At 43.2% G+C, this 13,793-nt stretch overlaps 1 protein-coding gene across 2 annotated transcripts; it reads right to left on the bottom strand.

The window, feature by feature from the left end:
- Positions 1–555: 555 nt before the first annotated feature.
- LOC138966040 (zinc finger protein 557-like) lies at positions 556–12,792 on the bottom strand. 2 transcript variants are annotated; one of them, XM_070338130.1, is made up of 6 exons: positions 12,579–12,792; positions 9,579–9,757; positions 7,061–7,193; positions 4,602–5,209; positions 4,546–4,565; positions 556–1,910 (listed from the first exon to the last, which is right to left on the bottom strand). In XM_070338130.1, the coding sequence occupies exons 1-6, from the start codon at positions 12,594–12,596 to the stop codon at positions 820–822; spliced, it is 2,049 nt and encodes a 682-aa protein (XP_070194231.1). In that variant the 5' UTR covers positions 12,597–12,792; the 3' UTR covers positions 556–819. The 2 variants fall into 2 exon arrangements, with proteins under 2 accessions (XP_070194231.1, XP_070194230.1); XM_070338129.1 differs by having other exon boundaries at positions 4,546–5,209.
- Positions 12,793–13,793: the final 1,001 nt, after the last annotated feature.

The following is a 13,793-nucleotide window of genomic DNA, read 5'->3' as shown; positions in this document are numbered from 1 at the left end:
GAAACAAAAAATCAAAACAACATTCACACCCCGTCACACATTGAACCTCACTGAAAGTGACAACATTCACACCCCGTCACACATTGAACCTCACTGAAAGTGACAACATTCACACCCCGTCACACATTGAACCTCACTGAAAGTGACAACATACCAATACATACCCCCCTACCACACAATAAACCTCACTGAATGTTAACACGTACATACCCCCCTACCACACAATAAACCTCACTGAAAGCTAACACGTACATACCCCCCTACCACACATTAAACCTCACTGAATGTTAACACGTACATACCCCCCTACCACACAATAAACCTCACTGAATGTTAACACGTACATACCTCCCTACCACACAATAAACCTCACTGAATGTTAACACGTACATACCCCCCTACCACACAATTTACATACAAAGTTAACAATAGCAATTACAACGGAAATTACCACACACACACACCCAGTCATACATTAACACGCACTCAGAAAACAAAACAATGAGCATTTGACATCTGTTACAACTGACAACAACCTCCCCCCCCCCCCCCCCCCCCCCCGGCCCACTGTGTCTCTGACCATACATCTGTCCTGCTTGTTACATCTGACAAGTCTTCAAATCCCCTGACCCCCCCCAACTACATGTTGTCCTCAAATAACCAAAGGGAAGTAAGCGCTTTGAATGCATGCCACATGTGTAATGGAGTAAGCGAGAGTTATACGGAACCAATCTCCTGGCACCTGAGAGAATAACAAGCTTTGAAAGGAACTAGCGACTTTCATCCTTTGACTTTTACATGTTCTCCTGTCCAAACACATCACTTCAGTTTGGGTTTCTTGGTGGGTCGCTTGCGCTTGGTGCACGACTCTCTCTGCAGATGTCTGCGCAGCGAGTTCCTCCAGATGAAGCACTGGCCGCAGCGCATGCACTGGCGGGCTTCATCCTTGTGCAGGGCTCGCACGTGTTCCACCAGCGACGTGCGTTTCCTGAACTCCTTGTGACACACCTCGCAGTCAAGCCTGGGCACCTTTCGGGGCCGCTGTACGCCGCAATCTAACCCGTGGCGGGTGAGGCTCTGCTTGTGGCGAAAGGACTTGCCGCAGTGGCAGCACAGGTAGAGCTTGACGTTGTCGTGGGTGGAGGAGTGCGCCACGCACTCGCCCCTGTTGCGGAATGTCTTAGGACAAAACTCGCACTTGTGTTTCCACACGTAGTTCTCGGTATGCAATGTCTGGATGTGAATGCGCATGTTCCGCCGCGACTTGAAAGTCTTGCCGCAGAGCTCACACACGTGACTACCACCATCCCCACCCCTTTTCTTGACGGGCTTCTTCCCTCCTGATGCGTCACCGTCGCCGGCCCGACGCCGGGGTTTGACCAGCCCACAGCTGGCAGCGTGTCGCACGACGCTCTGTTTGTGCCTGAAAGTCTTGCCACACCTGTGGCACTGGTGGGGGTTGATGTGGCTGTGTGCGGCGATGTGCGAGAGACACTCGCCCTTGTTGCGGAAACTCTTCTCGCACAGGTGACACTGGTGCTTCCACTTGAAGCCCGGGGTGTGCGCCACCTTGACGTGCAACTGGACGTTGTACCGCGACTTGAAGCGCTTCCCGCACTGACCACATGTGGCGCCTCCAGCACCGCTGTTACCTGAACACCTAGTTGTGCCCTTTATCTCATCCTTCATCTCACCTGTCTCACTATTCATCTCACTACTGTTCATCTCACCATGCATTTCTCTGTTTGTCTCACTTTTCATCACTTCAATCGCACTGTTCATCTCACCAAAACTGTCACCGTTAGTCTCACGGTTCATCCCCTTGTTGGCGGGGATAGGAGCGCTTTGACGTACAGGACGACGCCTGGCAGCATTGGACCGTCGGGTGCTTGTCTTGCTCTTCACACTGTCTGCAATGCGACAGAGAATGACGTTCATACTAAATCTCAATAAAAAATGATTATCTGCTTACACATATGATTCCAAACACACACTCACCTGCATGCACTCATGTACACACATACATACACATGAACACACACACCTCCCACCCCCTCCTGCCAAGAGACACTAACAGGGACAAACAGCCACAGTACAACATACACTGTCATTTCACACAACGTTCTACATGTGACACAATCATACAGCCACAGTACAACATACACTGTCATTTTCACACAAAGTTCTACATGTGACACAAACATACAGCCACAGTACAACATACACTGTCATTTTCACACAACGTTCTACATGTGACACAAACATACAGCCACAGTACAACATACACTGTCATTGTCACACAAAGTTCTACATGTGACACAAACATACAGCCACAGTACAACATACACTGTCATTTTCACACAAAGTTCTACATGTGACACAAACATACAGCCACAGTACAACATACACTGTCATTTTCACACAAAGTTCTACATGTGACACAAACATACAGCCACAGTACAACATACACTGTTATTGTCACACAAAGTTCTACATGTGACACAAACATACAGCCACAGTACAACATACACTGTTATTGTCACACAAAGTTCTACATGTGACACAAACATACAGCCACAGTACAACATACACTGTCATTTTCACACAACGTTCTACATGTGACACAAACATACAGCCACAGTACAACATACACTGTTATTGTCACACAAAGTTCTACATGTGAGATTGTGACTCAAACATACAGCCACAGTACAACATACACTGTCATTGTCACACAACGTTCTACATGTGACACAAACATACAGCCACAGTACAACATACACTGTCATTGTCACACAAAGTTCTACATGTGACACAAACATACAGCCACAGTACAACATACACTGTCATTGTCACACAAAGTTCTACATGTATGTGACACAAACATACAGCCACAGTACAACATACACTGTCATTTTCACACAGAGTTCTACATGTGACACAAACATACAGCCACAGTACAACATACACTGTTATTGTCACACACAGTTCTACATGTGACACAAACATACAGCCACAGTACAACATACACTGTCATTGTCACACAAAGTTCTACATGTGACTCAAACATACAGCCACAGTACAACATACACTGTCATTTTCACACAACGTTCTACATGTGACACAAACATACAGCCACAGTACAACATACACTGTTATTGTCACACAAAGTTCTACATGTGACACAAACATACAGCCACAGTACAACATACACTGTTATTGTCACACAAAGTTCTACATGTGACACAAACATACAGCCACAGTACAACATACACTGTCATTGTCACACAACGTTCTACATGTGACACAAACATACAGCCACAGTACAACATACACTGTCATTTTCACACACAGTTCTACATGTGACACAAACATACAGCCACAGTACAACATACACAGCCTTTGTCACACAACTTACATGTGACACATGTAAGGCGCCATACAAACGTGTAACCAAAGTGACAGGAAGCAGGTTATTACACCCCCGGTATAGGGGTGTGTATAGGATTCGGTCGATGTGTTTGTTTGTTTGTTTGTTTGTGTGTTTGTGTTCGCATATAGATCTCAAGAATGAACGGACCGATCGTCACCAAACTTGGTGAACAGGTTCTATACATTCCTGAGACGGTCCTTACAAAAATTGGGACCAGTCAAACACACGGTTAGGGAGTTATTGGTGGATTAAGATTCTACAAGGACTTATAGAGGGACATATTAATGGTCAAAGGGAAATAACCTTCTCAGTTGGTGGCAGTGAGAATGGTAAGGACGGGGGTGTTTTTCCTACCTCGTCGGAATTTTTTTGTTTATCTTTGGAGGCAACGCCAGTCAAACAGGCGTGAGTCGGGTCTAAATTACCAGCCCTATAAACTCTTCTTTGCTCAACAGATAGGTTGGCAAGAGCATACCAAGAGCGGTCAGACCCTATCACAAATAGCTCTCTACAATCCAGGGCTGCCTGGCCAGCAGTCAATTAACATTTGAGCTATAAATAGCTCAGTGCACAAGGTTGGCAGACAACTCAGCAGAGCAGCTGCTGTGGAAGGGGGAGTACTGCGTCACCCTGTCACAATGCAATGCCTGTCACAAGTGGCGGGGATGTAGCTTAGTCGGTAGCGCGCTGGATTTGTATCCAGTTGGCCGCTGTCAGCGTGAGTTCGTCCCCACGTTCGGCGAGAGATTTATTTCTCCGTGTCAACTTTGTGTGCAGACTCTCCTCGGTGTCCGAACACCCCCGTGTGTACACGCAAGCACAAGACCAAGTGCGCACGAAAAAGATCCTGTAATCCATGTCTGAGTTCGGTGGGTTATAGAAACACAAAAATACCCAGCATGCTTCCTCCGAAAGCGGCGTATGGCTGCCTAAATGGCGGGGTAAAAACGGTCATACACGTAAAAGCCGTGGGAGTTTCAGCCCATGAACGAACAAACAAACCCTGTCACAATGCAATGCCTGTCACCTTTCTTCAACATGATGACCCTCTTAGTCTTGCCAACATCAGATGAGCAAAGAGAAGACAACTCCCTTAACATTGTCACACTCACCCTGATCTGACGCTTCTGGCAGGTCATCGTCACGGTGACAGGGTGTGACCTGTGGCTTGTCATTGTCATGGTGACAGGGTGTGACCTGCATCACGTCCGCCTGGCCGTCAGGATATAATGTCTGCACAGACCCAGAGACTTGAGCTTTGACCTCCGCAGTGTGTTGGAGACTGGCGTCTTCCTTGAGTAACATACACGCCTGGGGGTCAGAGGTTGGATCTTCTTCAGACAGAGCGGGCAGAGGGGAGGCTGCGTCCAAAGACACATCATCACACTCAGCCCATGGCTCTGTTTCTCTCCGAGTCTCTGTTTCTCTCAGTGTTTCTGTTTCCCACTGTGGCTCCGTTTCTCTGTGTGTCTCTGTTTCACAATAAATCTGTGCTTCTTCTTCCATCTCTGCCACTGCACGGTCTTCTCTCCGTGTCTCCGATTCTTTCTGTACCTCTGTTTCTCCCTGTGCCTGTTCCTGAGGTGAGAGTGCTGTATGTGGGCGTGGCCCTGACACCTGTCTATCAAAGTGACGTTCACTGATGCCAGCTGCATGCGGTTCTTCCTCCTTCACGACGACCTGATCACATCCACCGTGCAGGGTGCCTCCAAACAGCACCTGTCCAGGTTCACTTGTCAAGGTGTAGGGGACAGGTGTCAGGGGGTCATGGTCTTTCTGAAAGCAAACAGTAAGCCTGATCAGATGTACAGTAACTACGGGGAAAAGCACTTTATCATCATCAAGGCCGAAATACGGAAGCTATATGTTTCTTTTGATTTACTCTACTCCTAGTTAGAACCCCATGCGTCCAGTAAAAAACACAATATATGCAGACAATAACTACAATCAAGGGTAAGTATAAGTGCATTAATCAGATGCATACACATGTACAATGTATAAGCTTCCAGATCAAAGACAAATAAGTATCAAGTGATATTCTTTGCAAACAAACTGAAACGCATCTTAAGTGCCGATCACATGGCAGACTTTCAACCAACTTTAGATGGTCTAAGAGGGCTGTCACACATGCGACTGAGTCGCGCGATTTACCCTGTCACACAGCCGACTCAGTCGTAGAAAACAGCTACGACAAGTCTGCGACTCAGTCTCATGCGATTCCCTCGTAGCTTTGAGGTTTAGAACATGTTCTATTCCTGCGATCCAGTCGTCGGTCAATCGCAGGGGCAGAGCCAACAGAGCCAATCAGAACGCGTTGCTGCGGCCTTGACGCCGTGACGTAAAATAATGGCGGACAGTGGCGTACAGCATCTCTTCGTCGATTCAAAACTTTTTGGAAGAACAGTTTTTTACTCAGATATAAAGGAGACGTTTTAGGCGTGTACAGCGGTCGGAAAACATTAATTGCAGCTGTCTGGGAACTTTATTTCTTGCAAAGGCGTAATGCTGAAAGAAATTTTTCAGAAAGGTAGAGCGACGTTCAAACATTTAGCGTCTGCTCTCGCAAAGCACGTTTGCCGTGTTCACTATGACACGTCACTTCCGCCCCGCTCGCGTGGAGTTATATCGTTCGTCAGTCGTTCATCTATCGTTCATCATGTGACGGGTCAATGGCCTACGATGTGATGTGCGATCGGCCAAAGACTGAATCGCAAGACTGAATCGCAACGACTGAGTCGCCTGTATGACCGAGGCTTAAAGACACTACCAAATCGCTGAGGCCCAGTTGGTGAAAAGTCTACCGGCCCCAATGATTTAGCTCCCATGTAGCTGCCACTTGAAAACTTGTTTGAGCGCTGCGTGACTCGTCTGCAACTTGCTGGTGACTTGACGCAGACTTTTCTTACCGCGTTTATGGATTGGTTAGCTCTAGCCAATGAAAACATCGTTTGCATTTGATCCTTAGTATCACTTCAAAGACCGCTGCGTCGATATCTTAGAGCTAACGCATTCGGAGGTTGTTTCGATAGCTGTACTGATTTTGAAGGCTCAGTTCCGTGAGAAAGCGATGAAAGACACTATGATGCGCTCGTTTTACTATCTCTACATTCTTTGTCTTAGTCTTCTTACAAACTCAAAGACTATCTGTCAACAAATTGTCCAAGCTGGCGCAATTTTGACAACAGACACTAATGCAGTAACTTCCCTTCTCTCGAAAACAACGAATATGACCAGACAATCCGGAATGGTCATGTCTGATGATAATGTTGCTTAAAACTAGTCCGAGCATTTGCACTGCTCACATGGAAAGCGATTTTCATCTGAAATGGCTCCGACAAAAATCGCTTGAAAGTTGGCAGAGCATTGATTGAAAGTGTTCCATGTGAACAGCACTTTAATATTATCATGCTTTCTGATCAACATAATTTATGAAACCCGTGTTCTCATCTGTGCCAGTTGAGATGTCAGTGTTGCCTGTGTCATGTCAGTGTCACAGTCAAGACACACCTGTGTCAGTTGAGATGTCAGTGTTGCCTGTGTCATGTCAGTGTCACAGTCAAGACACACCTGTGTCAGGGGAGATGTCAGTGTTGCCTGTGTCATGTCAGTGTCACAGTCAAGACTCACCTGTGCCAGTTGAGATGTCAGTGTTGCCTGTGTCATGTCAGTGTCACAGTCAAGACACACCAGTGTCAGGGGAGACTGGCATCGTGTACATAAAGTAGCTTCTGACTGCCTCTCCCTCTTCCCTTTCTCATAGCTGCAACACACAACACGTACACTGTGTCATATTAACTAACAAAATAACTGTATCACAATAACAAACACCTCTGTCTCACTTCCTCTCTCCCTTTTCTCATCTGTAACACAGAACATACTGTGTCTAACACACAAAACACTTTGTCACAATAACAAAGAACACACTGTGTCACAAGAACGCACAAAACACAATGTGGCAGAAAAGAAAGCATTTTGTTGGAAAAACAGCAACTTGGCAAGTGTTGCATAGACTCAATCTTGCAATTACAGTTAAAGTAAGTACACCTAAGGCGTCATTTTGAAAAGTTTTGTGACGATTATCCACTAAACGTACAGCCAGTCAAATATCCTCCACAAATCTTTTTTTACATAGAGGGGGAATCGAGATGAGGGTCGTGGTGTATGTGTGTGTGTGTCTGTGTGTGTGTGTAGAGCGATTTAGAGTAAACTACTGGACCGATCTTTATGAAATTTTACATGAGAGTTCCTGGGAATAATATCCCCAGACGTTTTTTTCATTTTTTTTATAAATGTATTTGATGACGTCATATCAGGCTTTTTGTAAAAGTTGAGGCGGCACTGTCACACCCTCATTTTTCAATCAAATTAATAGAAATTTAATTTGGCCAAGCAATCTTCGACGAAGGCCGGACTTTGGTATTGCATTTCAACGTGGAGGCTTAAAAATGATTAATGACTTTGGTCATTAAAAATCTGAAAATTGCAATTAAAATTATTTTGTTATAAAACGATCCAAAAACAATTTCATCTTATTCTTCATCATTTTCTGATTCCCAAAACATATAAATATGTTATATTTGGATTAAAATCAAGCTCTGAAAATAAAAAATATGAAAATTATGATAAAAATTAATTTTCCGAAATCATTTAACTCTTACCAGTTCGGGGGTTTTAGGGCATATTTTACAGTGCTGTTGGTGCCTACTTGCCGAGTGGCTATCTGGGGTCATATTCTAAATGAAATATAGAAAGTTATATATCAAATGAAAGGAAAATGAATACGCTTTTCATATTTGCAAAGAGAATTGTGCTATCTTTAAAGGTAAAAAATGTTATGGGGGTGACAACATGATTTTTGTTGAAATGTGTACGCCCATTTTTTGGAACACGTGACAAACACAAAGAAGAAATTTCTTTTGTGTTCAGTTTATTTTAGATATGCTGCTAACTAGTCTGTTTGGGCATTCATTTTACATAACATAGCAAAGTTTTATTGAGTTTTGCTGATAAACAAAAAAGTTATTGTCACCTGAATACCCCCACCCAAATTTCAAACTGTTGGACGTTTCATGACGTACGCATGCCTAAGGCACAACAACAAAAAAATAGTCTGTTTACGGTATCCCGACCGACCCTATTTTTTCCCGTGACCCTAGACTTGTTTTTGGCATTTGGGGAAAAAAATAAATAAATAAAATTTAAAAAAAATGTTTTGGCAAAATAACTTAAAAATATGGTTTTTTTGAGAAAAAAAATAAAAATAAAAAGGTCTTTGTTTTTTGGCAAAATAACTTAGAAATATGTTTTTTGGGGGAAAAGAAAAAAAAAAGTCCCGACCTACCGACCCTATTTTATTGGCCTATGTTACCGTTAACAGACTTTTTTTTTTGTGCCTAATAATGCATTCCTATAACTAAATTATAACAAAAACCCAGCTTGTTTCTGTCATAAAGTGTGTCTAACATATGAGTTTATCCACTGTCCAACCCATCCAATGTAAAATAACAAATTTGTTTTTTTGATAATTAAATAATTGGTCAGTGGAAAACTACAGGGTACTGGTAAGAGTTAAAAAATAATTTCATATCATTCCTTGTCGATTCCTGATTCCAAAAACAAATAGATATGATATGTTTGGATTAAAAACAAGCTCAGAAAGCTAAAAAGAATAGAGATACAGAAAAGCGTGCTATCCTGCTCAGCGCAACCACTACCACGCTATTCTGGATTGTCAGTTTTTACTGCCTTTGCCACGAGCGGTAGACTGACGATGCTACGAGTATACGGTCTTGCTGAAAAAATGCAGTGCGTTCAGTTTCATTTTGTGAGTTCGACAGCTTGACTAAATGTACTTTTGCCTTACGCGACTTGTTCTTTTTGATGTGGTCCTTATCTGGTTCATATTTTACGACAATTTGAAAATTACGAAAAAAATCACTTCCAAAACAGTTCCATTAGTGGGCGCGAATGTGGTGCGTTTTTTTTGCCCCATACAGATAGTACACTACAGTACAGTTCTAAACACCCACATTCTACTTTGGGGAGAAAATAGTGCATACCGGGAGGGTCGGCGCTTACAAGGCTCTCTTCACAACACAATGCAATGGCGCCGATGCTACACGACACAACACACCGCTTCAGGTACCTGTGCAGCAAGTAGCGAGCTATGTCCTCATCGCCGGCCAGTTGCAGCGTCACACCCACGTCGCGCCATCGGCTGTAGGTTGCGTTGTCCATGTGAACAGTGAACCCGGTGGGCGACTCCCCCTTCCTTCTTCTCTTCGCCATGACTCGCCTCCCCTGGCTTGTCTGACTGTGCAGTTCCTGCTCCACACATATAGGACAACATTCTCATTCCATGTCAAAAATAAAACAAGAAGGAAAATTGTTTTTAGCTGAACATTTCATCTGTAACTGTAAGGGAACACAGACAAAAATAATGACTGAATTAAATAAATACGCAGAGGAAGTGAAAAGTCGCCTATCCGGTGTCACGATTTCATCTTTCGCCTGTGTACATATTTCCCCCTCGATATATATATATATACTCAAGACTGAAATGTTGTTTCCTGGTAAAATTAAGAAGTGAAATTATTTATGGACGAAAAGCATGTCAGTTTCTTGCATGTGAAGAAAATTGGTGGTGAAATTTAATAGATTTCACCCCCAAAATCGATTTTTTTGAAAACGTGTACCGAGTGGTTAGGCCAAAAAAAAAAAAAAGGTGTGGTTACGGTAACATAGCCAAAAACAAGTCGCGTAAGGCGAAAATACAATATTTAGTCAAGTAGCTGTCGAACTCACAGAATGAAACTGAACGCAACGCAACGCAGCAAGACCGTATACTCGTAGCATCGTCACTCCACCGCCCGTGGCAAAGGCAGTGCCCGTGGAATTGACAAGAAGAGCGGGGTATTCGTTGCGCTGAGAAGGATAGCACGCTTTTCTGTACCTCTCTTCGTTTTAACTTTCTGAGCGTGTTTTTAATCCAAACATATCATATCTATATATTTTTGGAATCAGGAACCGACAAGGAATAAGATGAAAGTGTTTTTAAATTGATTTCGAAAAAAACATTTTGATAATAATTTTTATATATTTAATTTTCAGAGCTTGTTTTTAATCCGAATATAACATATTTATATGTTTTTGGAATCAACAAATGATGGAGAATAAGATGAACGTAAATTTGGATCGTTTTATAAATTTTTATTTTTTTTTACAATTTTCAGATTTTTAATGACCAAAGTCATTAATTAATTTTTAAGCCACCAAGCTGAAATGCAATACCGAAGTCCGGGCTTCGTCGAAGATTACTTGACCAAAATTTCAACAAATTTGGTTGAAAAATGAGGGCGTGACCAGGGGTCGACACTAACTTATTTGGCCTGGGGCCACACTGGCCCCGGAGATGGAAATTGCTGGGGCGGAAAACAAAAATCTGGGACCCACTGTTATTCATGCTAAGTATATATATATACCTTCAGAATCACCACTTTTTCCAAGTGGTTCTCCGCTATAAGATCTGCACGGGCGGCAATGCATTGTCTGTTTTTCTTCATCGTACTGAAGCCAGGGAAATTCTTTCAACCACTTGACATTGAAATTACGACAGCGCTTCGCGCTTTTGGCTGCATCGGTCTCCTTTTTCATTTCTCTCCACGCTGTTCTTCATCTTCATTTCCATGTCTTTTTACACCAAGGATGTGTCGCCACATTTTGCGTTTGGCATTTGAAGGCGATACTTATCTCTCACGCTAAAGAGCGCTATCTGGGAGTTATTTCCCTTGCGGCATTGTCCTTCGACGATTTCAATGTTGTTTTTCTTGACTGCGGCATTGATCGTTACGCAAATTTCAGTGACGACTTTGACTGGCGATTTTTAGTGATTGGCTCTGGCATTAGAATTTTCGGTTTGTCATTGTTGGAATTTATCCTGGGGCGGAGTGGGCCCCAAGCTTCGGCAATGTTTGGGGCGGAACACAAAACTGTGGGGCGTTACGCCCCCCGCCCCCGCTAGTGTCGAACCCTGGTGACAGTGCCGCCTCAACTTTCACGAAAAGCCGGATATGACGTCATCAAAGACATTTATCAAAAAAATGAAAAAAACGTTCGGGGATTTCATACCCAGGAACTCTCATGTCAAATTTCATAAAGATCGGTCCAGTAGTTTAGTCTGAATCGCTCTACACACACACACACACACACACACACACGCACACACGCACATACACCACGACCCTCGTTTCGATTCCCCCTCGATGTTAAAATATTTAGTCAAAACTTGACTAAATATAAAAATAGGGTAGGTAGGTAGGCAATCACTTTTTGTTTTTTTTAACTTTTTTTTCTAATGTGTACAAATTAAACCTACTTGACAGGGAAATAAGTGTGCGACACGGGCGCTTTCGCTTTCATTGCGTTTTTTGCACTGTTTTTTTTTGGGTTTTTTTGTGGTTTTTTTGACAAATGTAATAAAAAGTTATAGGATCGGCCCCTAAAAATAGGGTAGGTCGGGTTACCGTAACCACACCTATTTTTTTTTTAGGCCTTACGTCCCTTGAGTAAGAAGGGAAACATTTGAGGATGAATCAAATTTCAAGTTAAATAAAAAAAAATTGGTTGGACAAATTTGGCCCCATGAATCATTGAATGTAAGGTACACAAGGTCGCTTATCAGTACTATCGAAGGGTGTTTTTTTTGTTCAGTGTAGAGTTTATACTAGATCAACGAGGCCGAGAATCGAAATATCAACACGGCGAAAGATGAAAACGTCACACCGGCCTTGAATCAAAGAGCTTCAAAATGAAATGATATGAGGAATGAACTAACTGTTGTGTGTTTCATCAGTCTATAATGCCTCGGCGTTTAGTGTAGGCCGTATGAGGTTCACCGTATTATGGGAAAAACAACAACAGGGAATGCCTCCACTTCTGCGTTACAAGAGTTTTGACTTGAGTCAAAAGGCTCATTTACTGATTTAGATTTTCTCCCTTGTGGAATCAGAATATCACATCGAGCAGAAAGCGCAGGCACTTTAAACATTTTCAGATGCGTGCATTTAGTTGAACTGAGATAGAAGTAAGGGCGCCGAAGTAAGACGCAGAAGGACATTAGCAAAGTGTAGCAATATATCCACAGTACTTTTGTCAACAGTTCCATTCAAGGCCTGACCAGAGTTGCAGACGCCATCATCCAACAGGCAGAGCTATCTCTTTAAGTGGCAGCGTCAGTTGCGGAGAAGGGCAGGTTTTCACCAGAGATCTGTAGCTTCACGATTATGAATGAAAGCGTGTGTCAGGAAGAACGGGAACGTTATTTGGCTTTTTTCTTCTTCTTTTTCTTCTTCTTCTTATTCAAGAGAGAGAGAGAGAGAGGGGGGGGGGGGGGGGAGGGGATATGTATTCCTTGTCTTTTTACCGAATTCATCCCTAATACGGCATCTACGAAAACCTCTGACAGTCAGTTTGCAGTGTCCAAAAGGTGCAACAACCAAAGAGATGACTAGAGCATATGGAAATCATCATCATCATCATCATCACCATCATCATCATCATCATCATCATCATCATCATCATCATCATCATCATCAGGCTTATTGCACTGTGACACGGTAGGCTATGACTGAATTAAATAAAGTGTTTACTTCCCTTTATAAGTCTCAGGTCTGCCTCATCAGTTTAAAAGTTCTTGCTGTTTTCACATTAAAAACCAGAACGATATTGATACTACTTCCTGGTTATTGCGAACACTGGTATAACGTCTGTTTTCCCGGCTCTGCATGCCCAGCAGTCCGGCCGCCGGTAAGCCCGGTATACTGACAGGCTATTACTGACATTGAGTCATAGACCATTTATCCATTTGGTCTATGATTGAGTGCACTACCTTGATTTTACCGATGTGTTCAAACAGGCCTACATTTATTACTTGCTTGATGCTTAAGATGTTTTCATGTATTTATTTATTTTATTTTATTTTATTTATTTGTCTCTGTTGGATTACGAAACTACCCAGCAGACAACAGGGAGTACGTCGCAGGACAAGTGACGTCCCCTGTGTGAGCTTGGGAACGACAGTTACGGTACACATGCACTTGTGTGCATCCGTGTGAACTCGTGGTACCTCTGTGCTATTAAGGATTCAAACCTGTACTATCGGGGATCCATTAAGGTTTCCGAGACTGAGTTTCATTTCTATTGAATTGGTCTCGCGGAATAGCCGATTCTAAAATTTGCATAGGTAAAACGATCGCTTTTTTGGTACAAGCCTCTGGAGTAAGTTTTGTGATTTAATGTTTTTGTGAGCGGGAGGCGGTTGACGGGTGGCTTTGTTCCATCCGTCCCTTTTTCCCTCCGCCGC

The sequence above is a fragment of the Littorina saxatilis genome, linkage group LG5 (assembly GCF_037325665.1).
Source record: "Littorina saxatilis isolate snail1 linkage group LG5, US_GU_Lsax_2.0, whole genome shotgun sequence".
Lineage (NCBI taxonomy): Eukaryota > Metazoa > Mollusca > Gastropoda > Littorinimorpha > Littorinidae > Littorina > Littorina saxatilis.
This window is presented reverse-complemented; position numbering and strand designations above follow the sequence as displayed.

Bases quoted from the DNA above. Each gene is read 5' to 3' on its own strand.
- LOC138966040 (XM_070338129.1), bottom strand. The intron at 7,194-9,578 runs GTACCTGAAGCG...TGTGTGTTGCAG, and splicing joins GCTCGCTACTTGCTGCACAG to CTATGAGAAAGGGAAGAGGG. The intron at 5,210-7,060 runs GTGAGTCTTGAC...GTTTGCTTTCAG, and splicing joins TGACATCTCAACTGGCACAG to AAAGACCATGACCCCCTGAC.